This window comes from Miscanthus floridulus, chromosome 5, assembly GCF_019320115.1.
Source record: "Miscanthus floridulus cultivar M001 chromosome 5, ASM1932011v1, whole genome shotgun sequence".
Lineage (NCBI taxonomy): Eukaryota > Viridiplantae > Streptophyta > Magnoliopsida > Poales > Poaceae > Miscanthus > Miscanthus floridulus.
This window is the reverse complement of record NC_089584.1, coordinates 112,950,348-112,968,811: the sequence shown is the minus strand read 5'-3', so window position 1 is coordinate 112,968,811 and position 18,464 is coordinate 112,950,348. Positions and strand designations below refer to the sequence as shown.

The following is an 18,464-nucleotide window of genomic DNA, read 5'->3' as shown; positions in this document are numbered from 1 at the left end:
AATACGACATTCCATAGGAACTTCATACGATCTATAGGAACTCAATCCTTTGTTCCAAACAGCTTCAGAGGAATTTTTTTCTATAAGGGCTCGTTTGGATCAAAGGAAAAGCATAGGAAACGTACAGGAAACTCATTCCAGAGGAATTATCTTCTCTCTCATCGTTTGGAACAAAGGAAACCACATGAAACTTTCCAAAGGAACGGCAGCTGCACCTGTACTTTTGGAGGAATCAGAAAATGAGGTCTGAGCTCATTGGAAACTTTCCTACGGCTGTTCAACGCCTCTCTCTGCGTTTTTCCAGTGTTATGGATTCCTGCGTTCCAAACACCCCTTCTAGTTATTTTCCGTGTTTTTCCTTTCCTCTGTTTTACCGCTACACACTCACCCCATTCCTACGTTTTTTCCTATTCCCGTGTTTTTTATTCCTGCGTTCCAAACAGGCCCTAAGATTTTCGCTCCATTAGAATTCCTCTATTTTTTTCATTGATCCAAAAGAGTGACTAAATTTGCTATTACACTTTTATATAATTTTATATCTCGAATCTTCCATTTTTTTTAGATTCATCCTAGACCGACCACAACAAGGATATAATCACAGCCTTAAAACAATAAGCTAATTATCAGAGATATAGTTATTAATAACAGTGGAGAGGCTGGTTTCAGAACTTAAGTTTATGCGACCAAGCAACTAACCATTTTTTATGGCAGTTCAAAACAATAGGAATTGGCGTCGGAGATTCCAATTTCCAGCTTCCAGGCCTACGTTTGTCAGCAGTGTCTGAAGGTTGCTTGTACCAACAACTTTCATTTACTACACCAGCCGCTTTTGTTCAGAACAGGAGCATTTAATGTGAAGTAATTGCGATCTGGAGGAGCATAGGGAAGCTGGCATGGCAGCACGGGGGCAGGTTTGCCCAGTTTCCCACGCGGCCCCGGCCCCCCCACCCCGCGGCCCGGTTGGTGAGCCATGGACACCTATTTGAAACATTCAAAATTTACCGCCAAAGTCAATCAGTGATACCGGTAATCAAAGTTTAAAGAAAACAGTATGTCAAGTGAGACCAGATTCCTTGCAAAGCCACTACAAATTTTCTATGCTGAATCGAAGGAGTATATAAGTAAACAAAGGGTTGTATAACCAATGACTGTATATTATTATTATAACATTATCGAATAGACAATAATACTATATTACTGACATGTGGATCCAAGACACGGTTTCGTTGATGCACGATGCAGCTGTGTCATACATAAAATTACGCAAGGGATTAAGATACATGCAGGAGGGCAGTATGAGAAAGGCAGGACGCGGGAGGGCAAACCGGGATGCTTTGCGGTGAGGGGAGAATCATGCAGGAGCAGTAGGCTTGCTGATGGTGTCTCCCACAGGCCACAGGGCTGGTTGTGTCGCTGATGTCCCTCATAATGCGTCTGAATTAGTCTTTCTGCACAAGTAACCTTCTGAGATCCACACCCACATGCAGATGCCTGTTAGGCCTGGTTTAGTTCTAAAAAATTTTCACCCTAAACTATCACATTGAATCTTGCGGCACATGCATGGAGTATTAAATATAGACGAAAATAAAAACTAATTGCACAGTTTGGTTGAAAATCGCGAGACGAATGTTTTAAGACTAATTAGTCCATGATTAGCCATAAGTGCTACAGTAACTAACATGCGCTAATGATGGATTACTTAGGCTTAATAAATTCGTCTCGCAGTTTCCAGGCGAGCTATGTAATTAGTTTTTTTTATTAGTATCCGAAAACCCCTTCCAACATCCCCGAAACATCCGATATGACATCCAAAAAATTTCATTTCGCGAACTAAACACACCCTTACTTTATGCAAAGAATGATTCAATAGCAGGCTCTGTCACCTTGCTTTAAACTATGCTATTGTTAAAGACAAGTTTTCTACTAATTGACTTTACAGAACACTTGCTGTACTCTGTAGCTGCTTTGTTTGTGGAGGTGGCATGTGCAGATTTGTTCTATGCGTCTTGTTAGTTCACTGACAGTGAAAAAAAAAATCATGTGACCAACCTAGGAGGAAGCAAGCGGTTTTCACTAAGAAGAAAATATACACCTAAATTCAAGTTGAAGAAACTCCATCTTAATGGTTAGATGCATGACCACATCTCTAATCCAATCAGTTGAGCTAAACTCACTTCCTTCCTCAAGTGACTGATAGTGTTTGCTCAAATTTGGCATAGAGGAAGCTGGGTATCGACCGTCATGCTTTTCACATTAGAACCAAAGGCACGAAGGAAGATTTGAAAGGTTTGCACTTTATTTTAGCACAACTCATAGATTTCACATGCCTCAAATAATACGAGTTCATTATGCGGTAGCAAGAAATTTCACATGCCTAAAATAATATGAGTTTATTATGCGGTAGCAAGAAAAAAAACAGCAGCATCCTTCGCGAAAATTCTAGCTTGGTTAGGCAAGATGAGGTCGGGTCTGATTGGTTGGCTACCAATTTTTGTCAAATCAAAATTATGATAAGCCAAAACTTAGGCTTGACAAAATCAAGGCTATCAAGGTTAGGACAAAAAACATAGGCGTATATTTGATTGGCTGCCAAAATTAAGGCTTGCCAATTATCTCTTTTATATGCAGTTTAAGAGCTTTCTAGAGACTTGCCAAAACTTTAGACATAAATATTGGTGTCAATTCTTTGATAATGAACTAATTGATAACTACAAATTTTGACATGCCATAGTTTTAGCTAGACAAGAATTGAAAGCCAATCAATTAGGCCCTTACTTTGGGTTTGGAATGTGCTCTCCATTGGTAGGCCTAGAGGGAGCGCCGGTGAGGCAGCTCAGCGAGTCGACGTTGCAACAAGGCGACAACAGCACTGCTAGTGCCGCAGGCTGTACAGGGCTGGTGGGGCATCGAAATGGAAGGGTTAGCCTGGACACGGGGAGGTGGTGACAAACCCAGCAATGGACACAACATTGGAGAGAGCCGAAAAAGAGGAGAGGCGGGGGAGCCCACAACCCAAGCAGGGAAGAAGACGGACTCGTCCTGTTCGCTTAGGCTTTTTGTCTGATAAGCCATGGCTGAAAATACTGTTGGCTGATTTGGTGTAAGAGAAAAATACTGTTCGTTGGCTGAAAAAAGTACGGCTTATAAGCTAAACAAGCCAAAGCGAACATGATGAATGTCGAGGGAGACAGAAGAAGATGCTACAGTAACTAACACGAGTACATGACCTGGACCATAGAAATCCTGATCATATGGATAAAAAAACTCGACCCACGGGATAAGACAGCCCTCAGGCATTGTGCTTAAGAAGAAGACCTTTTTTACGCAGGTCGAGAAAACTTCAGAACCTCTGTCCCACCTATACACAACAGCACCGTAGCTCCCGTAAGACTGGACTGACCTTAGACCTGTGCTTTGGCGTGTGACAGATGGAGGGATATTTTTCAACGCGCAGATAAACTGCGTTTTCTCCGGCCAACAAATTCGCCCTCGAGGGGGTTCGAACTCTGGACTGCAGGATGCAAAGCGCACAGCCAGGCGCTTGCATCATATGGATAATAAACGTGAAAAATGAAAATCAAGCACCACTAGGATATAGTATCTCCCCTATTTTAAGTTGTTCTCGTACATTGCACATAGTTGGACTTGTATTTGGTTTATTTCTATTTTCTTAGAAAATAGGAATTTTATTCCGGTCTCTATAATATAGTTTTGCACATAACCAATCCAGCCTCCGGCTGTTTTTAAGGAAAACTCTCAAAATTTGAAACCAAACAAAGGGAAGATTGGTTTGTTTCAATAAGTCAGCAAGCATTATTGATAGAAAAAAGAGAGTAGGCAAGTAATAGTTGGAGCAAGAGCTGTAGCAGTGTAGTTTAGGGTTCGAAGAACATTATGGATAGTTGCAAGTATCTCAACTCTGCAGATAAAAGATATGGAGATTCTGGTCAAAATAAAAGGGAAAAAGGATACTATTATATGGTCCTGTTCTTGGAAAAGGGGTTTGATTTGCTTTGTCAGCACATTCCTACCACTTGGAACTGCTAATGTAAAACTCCAAAGTTCAGCTACACCATACGAAAGTGGAACATGACGATTTCTGTTAGCTCTGGTAGCAAAAGGCTATCCATTCATGCCATTATTAACATGATTAAATCTGGGGGAGAAAGCAAATCATAATACAAGAGCATTCAGCCTGTTCGTTTGGCAGTGGCTTGTCGTAAACGATCGTAAATTTTCAGTCGAAACAGTATTTTTCTCTCACACAAACCAGCCAGCGGTACTTCTTCACGAACCAGCCAACCGAACAGGCTGATTGTGAGAGATTGCACCTTTGGCATCTTCTTTATCCAGCAAAGTAAGGCGCTGTTCGGTTCATCGAATGTTTGGACACACGCATGGAGTATTAAATATAGACTAATTACGAAACTAATTGCACAACTTGCGACTAATTTACGAGACGAATCTTTTAAGCCTAATTAGTCCATGATTTGGCAACGTGGTGCTACAGTAAACATGCGCTAATGACAGATTAATTAGGCTTAAAAATCGTCTCGCAAATTAGCCTCCATCTATGTAATTGATTTTGTAATTAATCTATATTTAATACTCCTTATTAGTATCTAAATATTCGATTGTAACATGAATTTTAGGAGCGACTAAAGAACCAAACACCCCCTGACATCACCACTGAAGCAAGTTTAACCAGCAGCCTCCCCAAAGAGAGGGCTACTACCTCCAGAAAGCAGGAAACAGAAATATCAAAATGTCTAGAGCATCAGCCAAGCAGCTTTCCAGGTCATGCTTAGAGGAATTAATGCTGGGGAGTATACTTGACTAGTCACTAGTGTGACCAACTTCAAGCAAGGTAGGCCAGTGTCTAGTGAAACTAGGCCATGTTTAGATTGTAAAAAATTGCAACTCGATGAATAGTAGCGCTTTCGTCTTATTTGGTAAATATTGTCTAATCGTGGACCAACTAAGCTCAAAAGATTCATCTCGTGATTTCCAACTAAACTGTGTAATTAGTTATTTTTTTTTACCTACATTTAATGCTCCATGCAAGTGGTCTAAAAATTGATGTGATGGAGAAAGTGTAAAAAACTTAGAATTTGGAGGTGATCTAAAACGAGGCTCTAGCAACCAAAGAATAATTGCCGTGCTAACTGTGCCACCCATGTCTTTAGTACAAAGAACATGCTAGTCACAAGAAGACTACCTACTATATAGAATATCACAAACAAATCCATGCTCTTCACCAAATCTTATCTCAGATTCTTAAAATGTCCCAGTAGTTGGTAAAATGCTGTAGCAGCGATGATATGAAAATGCTAAGCAAAATAGATATGGCTAGGAGATCGTGGAGGAAGCGATGTTCAGATAATTATTGTTGCAGACAGCTCATATTGCTCTACAGAAGGCCAGACACCATGAAAGGCGAGCAACAATTGTGTACCAAAAGGGTGTGATGGCTAGAAAATGCAGATCTAGGAAGTTCAAAAACATAGCAGGCATACAAAACAGAATCAAATAACAATAGTTTTTAATTTACTTTATCATTTTAATGGTGAATGGCACATGCAATTTCAAAAATTCTGTTAAACAACAGTACTGATGTCAAGTGAACACAAATACCTGTAAATCCATTCATTAGTCCAAAAAAACTTTAGTATGACCCAATGAGTCAATGACCAAGAACATAGATCCAGATTATGAAAACTATATTGCCCAAAAGCAGGACAGCAGGGGGTAGGCATCATGTTAAAGGCAAAGAGACATAAAGGAAAAAGGGAAAAGGAATGTATGGACCAGTGGGCAGTGCTGACCTGACCTATAGAGTGGGAACCAGAACTGTTTCCCCACACCTCCCAGTGACATTACCATATATCACTGCCGCAAGCTTTACAAATTACAAGCACATATGGATCGGAGCACGGAGCACACATCTATAACAGACTAACAGAGAATAATAGAAGTAGGTCACGTTAGCACACTAACCCAGGAACCAGAAATAATAACAGTAGTGAGTTCGATTCTGCAATATATCGATTGACAAGGCCAAAAAGTTTCAAGACTCACATAAGAGATGTGATTGGTTTTAACTTGCAAGTATACAACTTCAAAGCGATTTCCCAGACAGGTTCAGCAATGAATACACCTATGTACACAGGTTCAGCAAGGTACAAACTCTGAAACTAATCAGCATCACATAAGAGACTGCTTGGACTGAGACATATAAAGTAAACTTACAATGGCAGCGCAGTAGGGCCGGATATGGTGAAGTGTCAAAGATAGCATGAAGAACCTTGCAATCTGGAGTTAATGAACCCAAGATGAGAAAAGTCATTCATGCATTATTAAAATTGCAAATAAGAAAGGATAACATCGCTATTTCACAGGTAACTGGCAACTGTTGATTGAGTAATTAACTGCTTGTGACTGATGCATATAGCAGATTAACATATAATATCAGTTCAAAACCAAATGAATAAAGATGCTATTGCACAAACCGTTGGATAAGGGCAGCCTGCAGATTACCCTAAGGATATTATACCTCATTGTCAAGCAAATGTGTCCATGGTGTCCTCAATCTAGCTGTACAGGGCAGTACTGAAACGCATAGCTCAAATCTCTCTGAGCGCATAACAAACAAACAGTGTGCTTTTCTAATTTTCTGAAGTTTGATCATCAGAATCTTCACTTCTCAGCCATTCCCTGAACTTGAGAGATAGGCCATTTACTCCGAGCAGAACTTTTTTCTGATGACCAAGGGAGTTCATCTTTCCATCCTAGCAGTATAGTGCTTGTGGTGTGGTCTGCCACTGTTGAGTTAGGATCCTGAGCTTCACACTCAAGCTGCTGATAGTAGACTAGCATTGGCCTTTTCCTTGTATTAGTTCCAATTGCACCTGGTAATAGGAGGACAGCAACCAAAAAAAGTAACTGTCTGGTTAAAGAAACAAAAAAGACAGATAAAGAATACAGAAATAAAAATGATAGCCAATGATTGAAAAAAAAAATGTAAAAGGACACCACAATTCCGGAATAGAACACTGAAGCGTCATTGAAGGGACTCCAATGGGAAGGAGAATTTCTATGCAAGCTTAAAACAGCATTTGAAATGCTAGACATGATCCACACAATGACATAAATCGGTGTGAATAAAATTCTGTGAGTAGAAAAAGACAAAACATGTCTTACGCCGAATATTCATAAACAAGCAGTTGGGAACATCACCAATTTGCACTCTGCAACGTCAATCTAGAGATCCTATCTTCAGGTAGTGATGCTCGATAGTGTGGAATGACAAACTTCTTCACACTTAAATCAGTTAATTGCCACAAAATCTGGATTAGCCAACAAATGAACTGCCAACACAAATGGCCACTAGAATACATGCAAAAGTTCAGATTCACAGGTGCAATAGCAGTGCAAGGCATTGGCTTTCATATGACCAATACAGATTCACAACAGCGCACACTAATTTGAATGCTACGACACAATACAACCAACTTTGGAGGGTGGGTTAGAAGTTAGAACACCTGATTCAGTAATTTTGCCTGCATAGTCTAATAATATTAAGCAACTGTAAATACGATTCGAAGCGATAACCCTTTACCATCGAGCAGCGCTAGAGATTCAAGAGAACCATTCGATCTAGGGCAGATTAGGGGCGGCAAATACCGGAAGGCTCAGCCGGTCGGTGGATTCCGGCGGACACGGAGAGAAGTAAACCACCGCGGCAGACAGATTCCAGCGCGTCCACCAGGAATAATTAGATCAGAGAACTCCAGGCGTTTCCTCCGCTTCAATCCCAGCGCTCGAGCTGAGCGTGGTGGCGTGGTGCTATCTCTCCGGTACTGGGTTGGTTCGTGAAAATCTCCCCAAAACTGCGCTTGGTTTTGCGGTTCCCTATGACCCTGTACACTAGCATGTTCATCGCTTTCCCCTAAAAAGAAAACACATGTTTATCGCTTCCACATATATATGTTCAATGTAGAATCCAAGACGGCCACACTCCTTATTTAGTTGGGTGAATTTGGATTTTGGGTTACTGTAGCACGTTCGTTTTTATTTGATAAATAGTATTTAAACATGGTCTAATTAGGCTCAAAACGTTCGTCTCGTAATTTCCCATCAAACTGTGTAATTAGTTTTTCTTTTCGTCTACATTTAATACTCCATGCACGGACCGCAAATATTCGATGTGACAGATACTATAGCAACATTTTGGAAGTTAGGGTGAAACTAAACAGGGCTGTATAGCTAGCTTCCCTATAGATAACACATATGTACGTACCAACTATCCGATCAATCGATACGCCGCCGCGGACGCTCGGGGAGTCGCTGGCGCAGGTATCTCGCGCGAGCAGAGGTGGACGACGGCCGTCTTCTGCCAGATCGCCGTACTCGTGGGCATCCCCTTGATCCAGGTCTACTCGTTTGGACGCTCCTTCTTCACGGACGTCGCGTGGCGGCTGGCGCTGCAGCTCGCGCTGAGCGCCTACCTGTCGCTCCTCTTCGGGGCCCAATGCAATCCTACGCGGAGCTCTTCCTGCCGCGCACGCCGGTGGCCGTCGCCGACAACATCGTCGACGTGGGGGTCTGGGTCGTCGGCTTTTGCGTCATCAGCATGATGGAGGGCGTCGTCTTTGGCCTCCAGGTCGAGGACGCCCGCGTGCTGGCGGGATGCACCGGCTTCGTCGCCGCGTTCGCCGTCGGCGTCGTCGTGTTCTGGGTTTGGCTTGCTCGCACCTACGGCGGCGACGCGGAGGAGGCTCTCCTACCCTGCCTACTGCCGCCGCACTGCTGAATTTCGCTCATTTGTTTCCATAATAATGTCTTCTATGCATGGCATGCAAATATCGCTCATTTGCTTCCATGTCTTATGTGCATCCATATCGTTGGGAAGAAAAACATCCCAACGATGCATCAACAACGGGCTAGTGAGTACACTGAACAAATTGCTACTGTATGAGAAAAGAAAATCAGAGCTTTATATTTTTTAGGGGAAAATCAGTCAGTGAGAAAAGAAAACTTTTGCCGGTTTCAACTGGTGGGCCGGTGGGAAACTCTCTAACGGGCCTGTGTGCCATTTCCGCGGCCTGGCTGGTGACCCTGTGGCCCGAGTCCAATAGCCGAGCGACCATGCGCAGGTCGCGGGAATCAGAGGATTGGAGGGACTGGGAGTGGTCACTCTCACTCACTCGCCAAACGGCAGCAGTCCAAAGAGATGAGAAGAGGGCGTGACGGCGTGAGGGTATGTGCAAAACATGCCCTCAAAGACGAATTGCGAAGTCTTAATCTCTTACTTAAAATCAGGATCTAAACCATTGCACATTTGCACACAATGACACAAAGGGGCTATAAAAAAAAATACTAGACACCGGAGCAAGTCCAAGTATCATCAGCTCCATGGGAACAAACAAAGGCAAGAGTGTGCGTGCGTGTGTTTATATGGAATAAGCATTTGCGTTTCTAGCGTGATTCGGAAAAAAAAAAATGGCATGACCCATTCGATCTGGCACTAGGTGTACATGTGGCAGCGACAGTGTGGCACCTCATATAGGCGTAGGTCGAACGAATAGACGGCCCTACGGCAGCAGTGGTCACGAACTCGTAATGCACACTTGATCATGCCTTCTGCTACTAAGGCTTGCATGGTGGCTTATGGGTTGCTTCTCTTCCATGCATTTTGTCTTTTTTTTGTTGGCTTCGAGCAAGTATAACTGTTATCCTAAACGCTAGATGGTAAACAATTGGTCACCCTTTATTTAGCGTTTAGGCTATTTAGACTGTGTTTAAACAGAGTTAAATGGTCTAAACAGTTTGGTAGAGTAACACTGAAATGCATATATTTATGTATGTAAAAAACAAATATGCTTTAAAGTATACATATTTCTGTATGTAAAAATGAGTTATCTATCAATTTTTTCCAAAAAAAAAAAAACTAAATCCCACTCCACCATATATACTTACAAATGTTAATTAGTTGAATGCCGAATATGGTAGTTGTAATTCTCTTATTAACTAAATAAGTAAATATAGAGAATTTAGTGACCTTTTAGCTCATTTAATCATGTTTAACATGATGATATTTAAACCCCTTAGACGGCTTTTAACGGTTTAAACGGTCCAAACGTTTAGTTCACCGTTTAGGGCCTAAACAACATGAGTGGCCTTCGTTTACTATTTAAACATTGTTTAAACAAACTAAACGACCATTTAGGTGAACTGATTAATAAGGGATTTTAAGTGGACTTTATGCTGAGGTTGGGGGAGAGAAGAATATTGTAGTGGAGAAGAGAGAAGACAGGTGGAATGTAATTACAACTTGTTAATGCAAGAGCTCAAATATTAATGATGAAAATGTTCTAATAGCCAAATACTACATGAATAAACTATAGATATAGCTACAACCAGCAGTGAACCGTATTTTTAGTCATGCTCTCATAAGGTTGAAAGGTTGTTTCTATAGTACTAGTAGTGGCTTACCCATCTGTTGTTTTCTGTTAGCTGTTGTCTTTATTTGAAATGCATGTTAGCAAAGGTGCCTTAGGCACTTTTGGCAACAAAAGACGGCAACACGTGCTCGGCCACTACGAAATTGTACATGTTGATTTTTGTTCTTGGATAAATCACTCCCGCTGACCAGATCGATCCAACGACCATACACCTGATTTGGTTCGGCTCGCCGGCAAAGGGTGACAGTAGGCGAGCGAATGCATCGGACTTTCGGTTCAAGATCAGTTGTATTTGCATAGCTGTGACGCTGAATCCAGCCATTTTTGTTCAGTCATATACTGCTCCTGATGATTCGCTGGTTCTAGCCATTCACATTCCGGTAGAAAACAACGGCTGGTTCTAGCCATTCACATTCCGGTAGAAAACAAACCAGTCAAAAAGAACAGACATCACCAACCGGCAGACAGAGGGTGAGTTGGTGGAGAACTGGAGATTTCTATCCTCCTGCCACTGCCTGCCTACAGGTCAAAAGAGCATATATAGCATTACCAAGCAAAATCTGCAGATGGACTAATCTTTCTGGCGTGCAGTAGATAGAATACTAAAGAAATCGCTGTGACTCTCCGCCCAACGTTCAAACCATTTAACAGAAATTGATAGAAATAAGACCATAGACAATCAGTTGGACTAATAACGATACAACAAATCTGCACTACCTACCGTTACGTTACAGCATCGTAAACTACACACCATGAAACCAACAAGATACTAACATGTGCCGGGAAGAAAAATTCAAGAATACAGAAGAAAAGGACGCTCGCCAAAAGCATGACTAGCAATTGAGGAGCTACAGGCAGAGAAGCAATCAGGCTGGGGTCATAGTCAACAATTGCAACGACAGATTAAACAAACTTTCCAGAGACAGGAATTCAACATCTCTAACTAATGCAACAGATATCATGAACAGTTTCCTTGTACCGGCTGCAACATGCCACATGAGATCATCATGTGGATAGAGACATTCGATAACACAAATGCTTGCCGACAAGCAACAACACAAAGGCACCCAACACTTGGCACCAAAGGAAACAGCAGAGACATTTGACGCACGGACAGGGTGAACAGAAACTGGGAAACGAGTTTATTGCATTATGAGGTTACAAGGCCCACTCAGCACGCTGCTTCCACCCAATTAGAGCACAAAAAGGTATCTACAACCTGATCCTAATTACAATTCATCCTGCCCTGCTTAGTTATTACTCGAGACCCAAGGGCACTACATAAGGCCACTTGTCTTACAATACAGAACATAGCTAAAATCACTAGGCTAACAAAGAAACAAATAAATCCAAGAAAAGGAAATAAAAGAACAATATGGACAATCAAAAGCCTTCAACGCTAGACCTACGCATAATAGGTGTTTTCTTTATAGAGCTTACACTGGGATCATCCAGAGTAGAAGAGCATGTCCTTGGATGGAACAAGGCAGATGTTGATGACCTTGGTAAAATCAAGTGTTGGTTATGTGAAGGCGGCGATGGAGAGAAGGTTATGACAGGATGATGAGGCACAATTCCATTGAGGGATGTAGATTTTAACATTATTTTTCTTGGTGCAGCAGAAGGTTCTTGCAGAGGATATCTGCACGGAACCTTTATTTCCTGGACTCTTGCTAGGGCCTCCACAACATCCCTCATGGTTGGCCTCTCTGATGGATCTCCATGCAAGCACTTCAGAATGATGTCTGCTACTATCCGAGCAGCCTTAGTGGGAAAGCGCCCTTTTATACGGGAGTCCATGATCAGAGATAGGCGACTATCATCAGTAAGGAAAGGCCTACTCCACCTGACAATATTGCGTTCTTCTTTAGAAGAATTGGCATCAAGGTTCTTCCTTCCAGTTATTAGTTCCAGTAACACAACTCCAAAGCTCCAGACGTTGCTCTTGGGAGTGAGTAAACCCTTCTCCAAGGTCTCCACTGAAAGGTTTGCTGCAGACTGAAGAAAACAGATCTCTAGTGAACAATACGATATCGGTCAATTAACAGGTATGATGCAGGTTTATATCACAATATTATACATATATTCTTGTTAACTTAACCCAATGTTACTTATAACAAAATAAAATATGTACCCATGCAAACTTATAGTGTTGAGGATACTATTGGAAGTTTGGAACCAATGGAAGGGAATGAGACATAAGTTGTGCTGCCACTCAAGGGACAACATAAAATTCTAAATTATACTCATAGTCATACAAGAACATACCGCAGGTGCATTAGATATCTCCTCAGTATTGAAGCCAACACAACCATATCCTGAAAGCTTAGCAGTGAAATCTTTATCTATTTGGATGTTCACAGTTGAGAACTCGCTGTACATGGCCTGAAAACAAATGGAAATACAAGTTAAAGTCAGCGGCTCAGTGCTGTAAGATAATGTGGTTGAAAGCCAATTAAAAAATTAAAAGCACAACTTTTGCATAATATGATAAGACGACAAATCAAGTAGCATGCTCACCTGAAAGGGTCCTTCATCATGCAAGAAAGCAAGACCTCTGGCCGCGCCAAGGGCAACCTTCAAACGTTTAGACCAGTCCATGAAACGACCATCTGGTCTTCCAAAGAGTAGCTTATCTAAGCTCCCATGATGAAGCCGTTCATAGACCAACATCCTTTCATTAGAATCTTCTTTTGCATAATAGCCAATCAGTTTACATAAATTGGGATGCTGAAGCGATGCCAATGTGGTCGCTTGTGTTTTAAACTCCTTCAAACTCTGCAGGTGATAAACAATATATCAATATGTTACATAAGCAGAATGAGCTAGATAGCAAATATAGGTGGATCAGCCTATTGTAACACACGTAATAATGTCCAATTGATCATTTAAAATTTTTAAGCTACAACAACCATTTCAAGCTAGCAGCTGCATTTACTCCAAAATACTTCCTGAGTGGGTATTAGACCAAACACCAACGTTCTCTACATCAAGGAAGGCCACACATTTAAAACTACATGCAATAGAAGGCATGAAATCTCAAAAACCAAAATAAACATTGACAGGGCTTGGCGCAACATAAGAACTGACTGGAGACAAAACAAAGAACAAATGAGAAAGAGTACAGAAAGCATCTTGCAGTAAATAGTAAAGGCAAGATCAACTACAAGGTTGCTTCAGAAACGTGTTACCTAACACCACACCTGCTGCGGTACTAATTAGCATTCAAAATAAATGGAACGGCATATTCATTATAGGGCCAGCCTAGCATATGTCAGTAGAGTAGGCATTTGAGCACATGCCCACAAAATGAGTCTGATCCTCTAGCCTGAACTCAGATCCTTAACACAATAATTAATGATGCAAAATTACTGAATGGTATGTCCTTGAAGTATCAAACTATGTCATAAAAGCACCAGACACCTCTATCGGCAAGCTGAGCAACCTAGAAAGTTGGGCGTGCAAGATCATGGCTTAAATTGGCCTTAAAAGCAATTTGCAGATCAATGGCTGAGAAAATTTACCTGAGTGGAGGGGAGTAAACGAGCTACCGTTGCTTCAGTGGTCTTCGTATCAATAAATTCATCCCTAAATGTTGCCTTGTATGATGTTGAACCAACTGTCTCTGAAACACACTGGTCACTTGAAAACCATTGGCAAGCAGATGAAACCTCCTCATAAGAGAAGACTCTAAGTCCATCGCATTTCTTTGGAGGCAACGGGAGAGGGCCGGACATCTCCAATGGCCCACTTACGTTGCTGGCTTTGAAGCTACCAGAATTCCTAAAAGAATGTCCTTCCGGTGAAGGAAGAGGAAGGGGCAAAGGATTTGAAAAGCGAGGCCCCTTTGTCGAACCTTCCTTATCCCTGGAGTCGTCTTGATCTCGGTATTCGGCGAATGGAAAGCGAAACTGATCGACCACAATAAGTGTTGATGGAGCAGACAACACGCGAGCTCTGCTGTTTGAAACTTTATTTGACGACTGGGATATCTTAGCCCTGTTCCTAAAACTAGGAGGAGCTGATTGCAAAGATGGCACATGAACTTCTGGCTCCCGAAGTCTAGACGACGTACTTTCCCTTGCATCAACCGATTTATTGCTTGGAACAAGAGGATTATCAAAAGGGATTTTCTTCTTCTTGGATCTGAGAACAGTGAAGCAACCCATCATTGGTGCAGCTGGGAAAATTCCTGCATAATTCAAAAAAAAAACGAAAAGTCATCACATATTGCAAAAATTAGACAGATCCGTGTTACGCTACGGTACTTAGTCAATATCAACACAAAACTTATGCGACGTATCAGGTATGGTATCTACTGAAGCTAAATCCTGAACAACAGACAATGCAAAATGCGTCAAGATATTGCAGGTGAAAATTCCTAGCTGAATAATCACACTTCGAAATTGAAACCATCATCAGCAAAGTAGAGACAGGTGCGGACCCAGTAAAGGACACGGGTGTACACATGTACCACCGATGATTTTTGCAAAACAATCGAAGTTAAGTAGGGAAAATACATGTATATACACTTGTAACTAGATCAGATCCGAATACAAATAGTGGGTTAGGGTTTGGGTGCTCGGTTTCGCACATCAGGAAGGGAAGACCAAGGGGTGGGCGTACCTGGTGGTGCTCGTCGCCGGCGAAGGGCCCGAAGATGGCCTGGGCACCTGGCTTAGGGCGGCTGCGACGGTCGCCCAGTCGTCGCCAAGAGAGACAGAAGGAGAGCGCGCAAGCGGGGGAATAATGGAAGAAGAACGGGCAGGAATGGGTTGCCGCATATATAGGCAGACCGGGGTCCTTGTAGAGAGGGCGCCTGCAGGCTTGTGTGATCCTACAGCATTTTAGGCACGGTTGTAATATTCTCTATAAATAATAATAATAATAATAATAATAATAATAATAATAATAATAATAATAATAATAATAATAATAATAATTGGTCAGGTAGCAAGATATGGAGGTAATGGGGACAAGAAAATTAAATGGGGTTAGAGAGGGCAAATAAGAAGAGAAAAACGGCATGGTCAAAAGTAGAGCAACTATGAGACGGCTTTTTATATTTCAGTCTATTAATGCTGCTTTTCAAGTTCCTCTTCTAACCTAATCTTACAACACCACCATTAGAGTTTGTGTCAAGTGACTAGGAATTAAGAAAAGAAAATGTACCAAGCAGAGGGAGTGTAATTTCTAGGGTAATTCCTTTCTCTCCGTTCTTGTCAAATACGATGGAGAAGGTCAATGGATGTTTATGTACATTGTTAGACATAAGCCTTGTCATGGTCCTTGGCACCGAGCATTCGCGGACCTGTTCGGCTGGTATTAAAGTCGGTTGATAAGCTAGCTGAAGCTATTTTGTTGTGAGAGAAAAATACTATAGATTCTAGCTGATAAGTCGGCTGATAAGTTCAAACGAACATGCTACGCATGCCTACCGTGTGTCGGATTAAAACGGCACCACGATTTGGCAAGGTTTCATGGAGAAAAATACGGAGGCAACGCGCGCAAATTTCTCGGCACGCCAAAACAACACAACAACTAGACATGTCTGTTGCGTGCTAGAACCATGGGGTCAGTGATGGCAACCAAAATGACTCATGTACTACCAAATACTATTTTTCCTTTTGTGTAACCTAAGCCCTGTTTGGATTGGCGCAGGTTACAAGAATCTCTCTTCCCATCCAAATATGTTAGTGTATACTGTAAATTATGAAAATCTGACACATAGATCTTGAAAATACTATATTCCAAAATAACCTAGATAATAGAGGATTTTCGATTCTCTAAGTCCATGTACAATCCAAGCGATGTGTAGTATCTCACATACATGTGATACTACACTTTCCCTAAAAAATCCTATATCTACATGTAATAATTCTTTTCTAAAAAATAATGTTATCCAACCAGAAGTAAATATTTTTTTGGACGTTTAATTTTCTCATTGGGAAAAGTGGTGCTTCTTTGCTCGTCAAAGAACAGTTGGCCTTGTAGTTGTCTTCTTTATTTGGGAACGTAGTAGGTATCGATGTTCCTCTCTTACAATCTTATTTCCCTTCCTACTAAGATATCACTACCTCGGTGCCGTGAAGAGTGTCATTTTGGCTCGAAAGTTGGCAGCGGTACGGCTTCGAACGAAGGTGTTGACGAGTCAGCGCTAGGCGCTAGCTCTAGCCTTGCAGGCGGGCTCGTTCGCGGTCGGCTGCTAACCCGCATTGCTTGTCGCAAACTTTATTAGCGGGTTTACGGTCAGCCACTATGCGCTAGAGTTCGCGGACAAGTTTTCCACGGACATAACGCACTTGGTTGCAAAACCCGCGAGACCCGCTACACTACAGTGTATGTACACGTACAATGTATCTACACGCATGAACTTATGATGACAAAAACAAGAGCTGGAATGGGAGCCACGCCCGAGACTGAACATGGCCATTCCGAGCCCCACGTCCGACAAGATGGAGATGGATTGCAGGATGATGGCCAGCATCTCAAAGTTCTACCTGCAGGACACCAACAGATCCAACAGCGAAGCTATCAACCGGCTGCCTCGTCGGATCACCCGCTACTCTACTCCGCCGACCGATGCATGCATGCCGTATCGGTTGGTGGTTGCTGTACAGACTTGAAGCAGACAAGCGACCAGATGACACCTATGAGGCCGGAGTAGGTGTTTGGGTTGCGGATGGGCTTGCGCCACACCATGATCAGGATGAGACGAGACATCACGCTCATCGACGGCATCGCCATCGGTGTGGCCACTGCGTTGGCGTACCCGCCCGCCACCGCCGCGGCCTTCTCATCCCCTTCCTCCGCGTCCCAGTCCATCACGCCCCTGTTCCCGAAGCTGAACTCGTCGCGCTCCACGTAGTCGTCCCTGCCATGGCCGCAATCGGCGTTCCCATCTGCGTCGAGGGCCAGGACGAGAGTTGTAGAACGGGCAGATGGCGAGCGGAGGAGGACGATGCCCGACGCCACGCTACCGTGACGGCGACTGCGATAGGGATCGGGAGATGCAATTGTCGCGGGTTCTTGCGTGTTCATGCAACCTCTGTCTCTTGCCCAACGGGCTTCGCGGGTTAAAGGATACTGGGCCACAAAGAAATTGCAGCTGAGCCGCAATAGCCATGAAGAGAATTTTTACAGGGCGAGCGTGCGGGTTAACATTAAGAGCCCGCCCCGCCTGCAATCTTAGCTAGCTCAATCACCTCTTCTCTGTTCTATATAGGAGAAAAATAATAATACTCCCTCTTTCAAATAAGAATATTGATTGTTCCTGTCGCTCTATAATCTTACAACACCTTGTTCTTCTTCTTTAAGTGAATAATAATAATAAAGACAAAATGTACTATATATTGACGTGGAATGAAGCACAGGAGATTACTTGGCCGTCTATGAAAAGGATCGCGTGCAGGCATCTCTTGTTGACGTCATTGCTGCGCCGCTATTCCTCTCTTGTTGAATTGAACGGAAGGATCCAAACCTGCTTGGAACACACAACTGTCGTTTCTAGAAACTAATATGCATGGTGGCCTGGGCCTTAGCGGGCATAAAAATTGCGCTCAAAGCGCTAGAACAGCATGAGATGTCTGCTCTTACCGATCTGTGTTCGAATGGCGCCAGTCCGACATTGACGTGAACTGATTAAGAATTGCGCTGAGCATAGGTTTGACCAGCTGCCTTGAGGTTATTTGCAGTACTGGCAGTCTGCAGTGCAGCTTACTAAGGCCCCGTTTGGTCGGACTTTCGCTGGCTCCGGCTTCTGCACTGTGGCCGGCTGTCGGCCGCTGGGCGGCCGACAGGTGCCTACAAGAGCCAGAGCCACGGAGCCAGAAAAACGAGCTTCTCCGGCTCCGGTTGTGTCAGTGAGAGAGGAAAGGAAGAGAGAGAAAAACGGCTCTGATAAACAGTAACCGAGTGTCGGCCGCTGGACGGCCGACAGGCCGGAGCCAGAGCCGCCGAAGTCCTGCCAAAGAGGCCCTAAACAAGATTTTTTTGGCGCCT

General features: G+C 42.9%; 1 protein-coding gene and 2 long non-coding RNA genes across 4 annotated transcripts; all 3 read right to left on the bottom strand.

Moving 5' to 3' along the window:
* Nucleotides 1-648: 648 nt before the first annotated feature.
* LOC136453091 (uncharacterized) lies at nucleotides 649-5,948 on the bottom strand. The gene is made up of 3 exons (XR_010758952.1): nucleotides 5,826-5,948; nucleotides 1,326-1,448; nucleotides 649-978 (listed from the first exon to the last, which is right to left on the bottom strand). It is a non-coding gene; the product is annotated as an uncharacterized lncRNA (long non-coding RNA).
* A 57-nt stretch (nucleotides 5,949-6,005) lies between these two features.
* Nucleotides 6,006-7,925, bottom strand: LOC136453090 (uncharacterized). Of its 2 annotated transcripts, XR_010758951.1 has the most exons (4): nucleotides 7,684-7,925; nucleotides 6,554-6,908; nucleotides 6,250-6,312; nucleotides 6,006-6,157 (listed from the first exon to the last, which is right to left on the bottom strand). It is a non-coding gene; the product is annotated as an uncharacterized lncRNA (long non-coding RNA). The 2 variants fall into 2 exon arrangements; XR_010758950.1 differs by having other exon boundaries at nucleotides 6,006-6,312.
* A 3,653-nt stretch (nucleotides 7,926-11,578) lies between these two features.
* Nucleotides 11,579-15,225, bottom strand: LOC136453089 (probable serine/threonine-protein kinase PBL1). The gene is made up of 5 exons (XM_066453666.1): nucleotides 15,090-15,225; nucleotides 13,988-14,655; nucleotides 12,984-13,241; nucleotides 12,732-12,848; nucleotides 11,579-12,461 (listed from the first exon to the last, which is right to left on the bottom strand). Exons 2-5 carry the CDS (start codon nucleotides 14,633-14,635, stop codon nucleotides 11,847-11,849), a joined length of 1,638 nt encoding a protein of 545 aa, XP_066309763.1. The 5' UTR covers nucleotides 14,636-14,655; nucleotides 15,090-15,225; the 3' UTR covers nucleotides 11,579-11,846.
* Between the last annotated feature and the right edge of the window lie 3,239 nt (nucleotides 15,226-18,464).

Excerpts from the sequence above, each read along its gene's own strand:
- LOC136453089 (XM_066453666.1), bottom strand. The coding sequence starts at position 14,635 with ATGATGGGTTGCTTCACTGTTCTCAGATCCAAGAAGAAGAAAATCCCT. Across the intron at positions 13,242-13,987 it reads GTTTACTCCCCTCCACTCAG|AGTTTGAAGGAGTTTAAAAC; the intron begins GTAAATTTTCTC and ends TATCACCTGCAG. Across the intron at positions 12,462-12,731 it reads AGATATCTAATGCACCTGCG|TCTGCAGCAAACCTTTCAGT; the intron begins GTATGTTCTTGT and ends TGTTTTCTTCAG.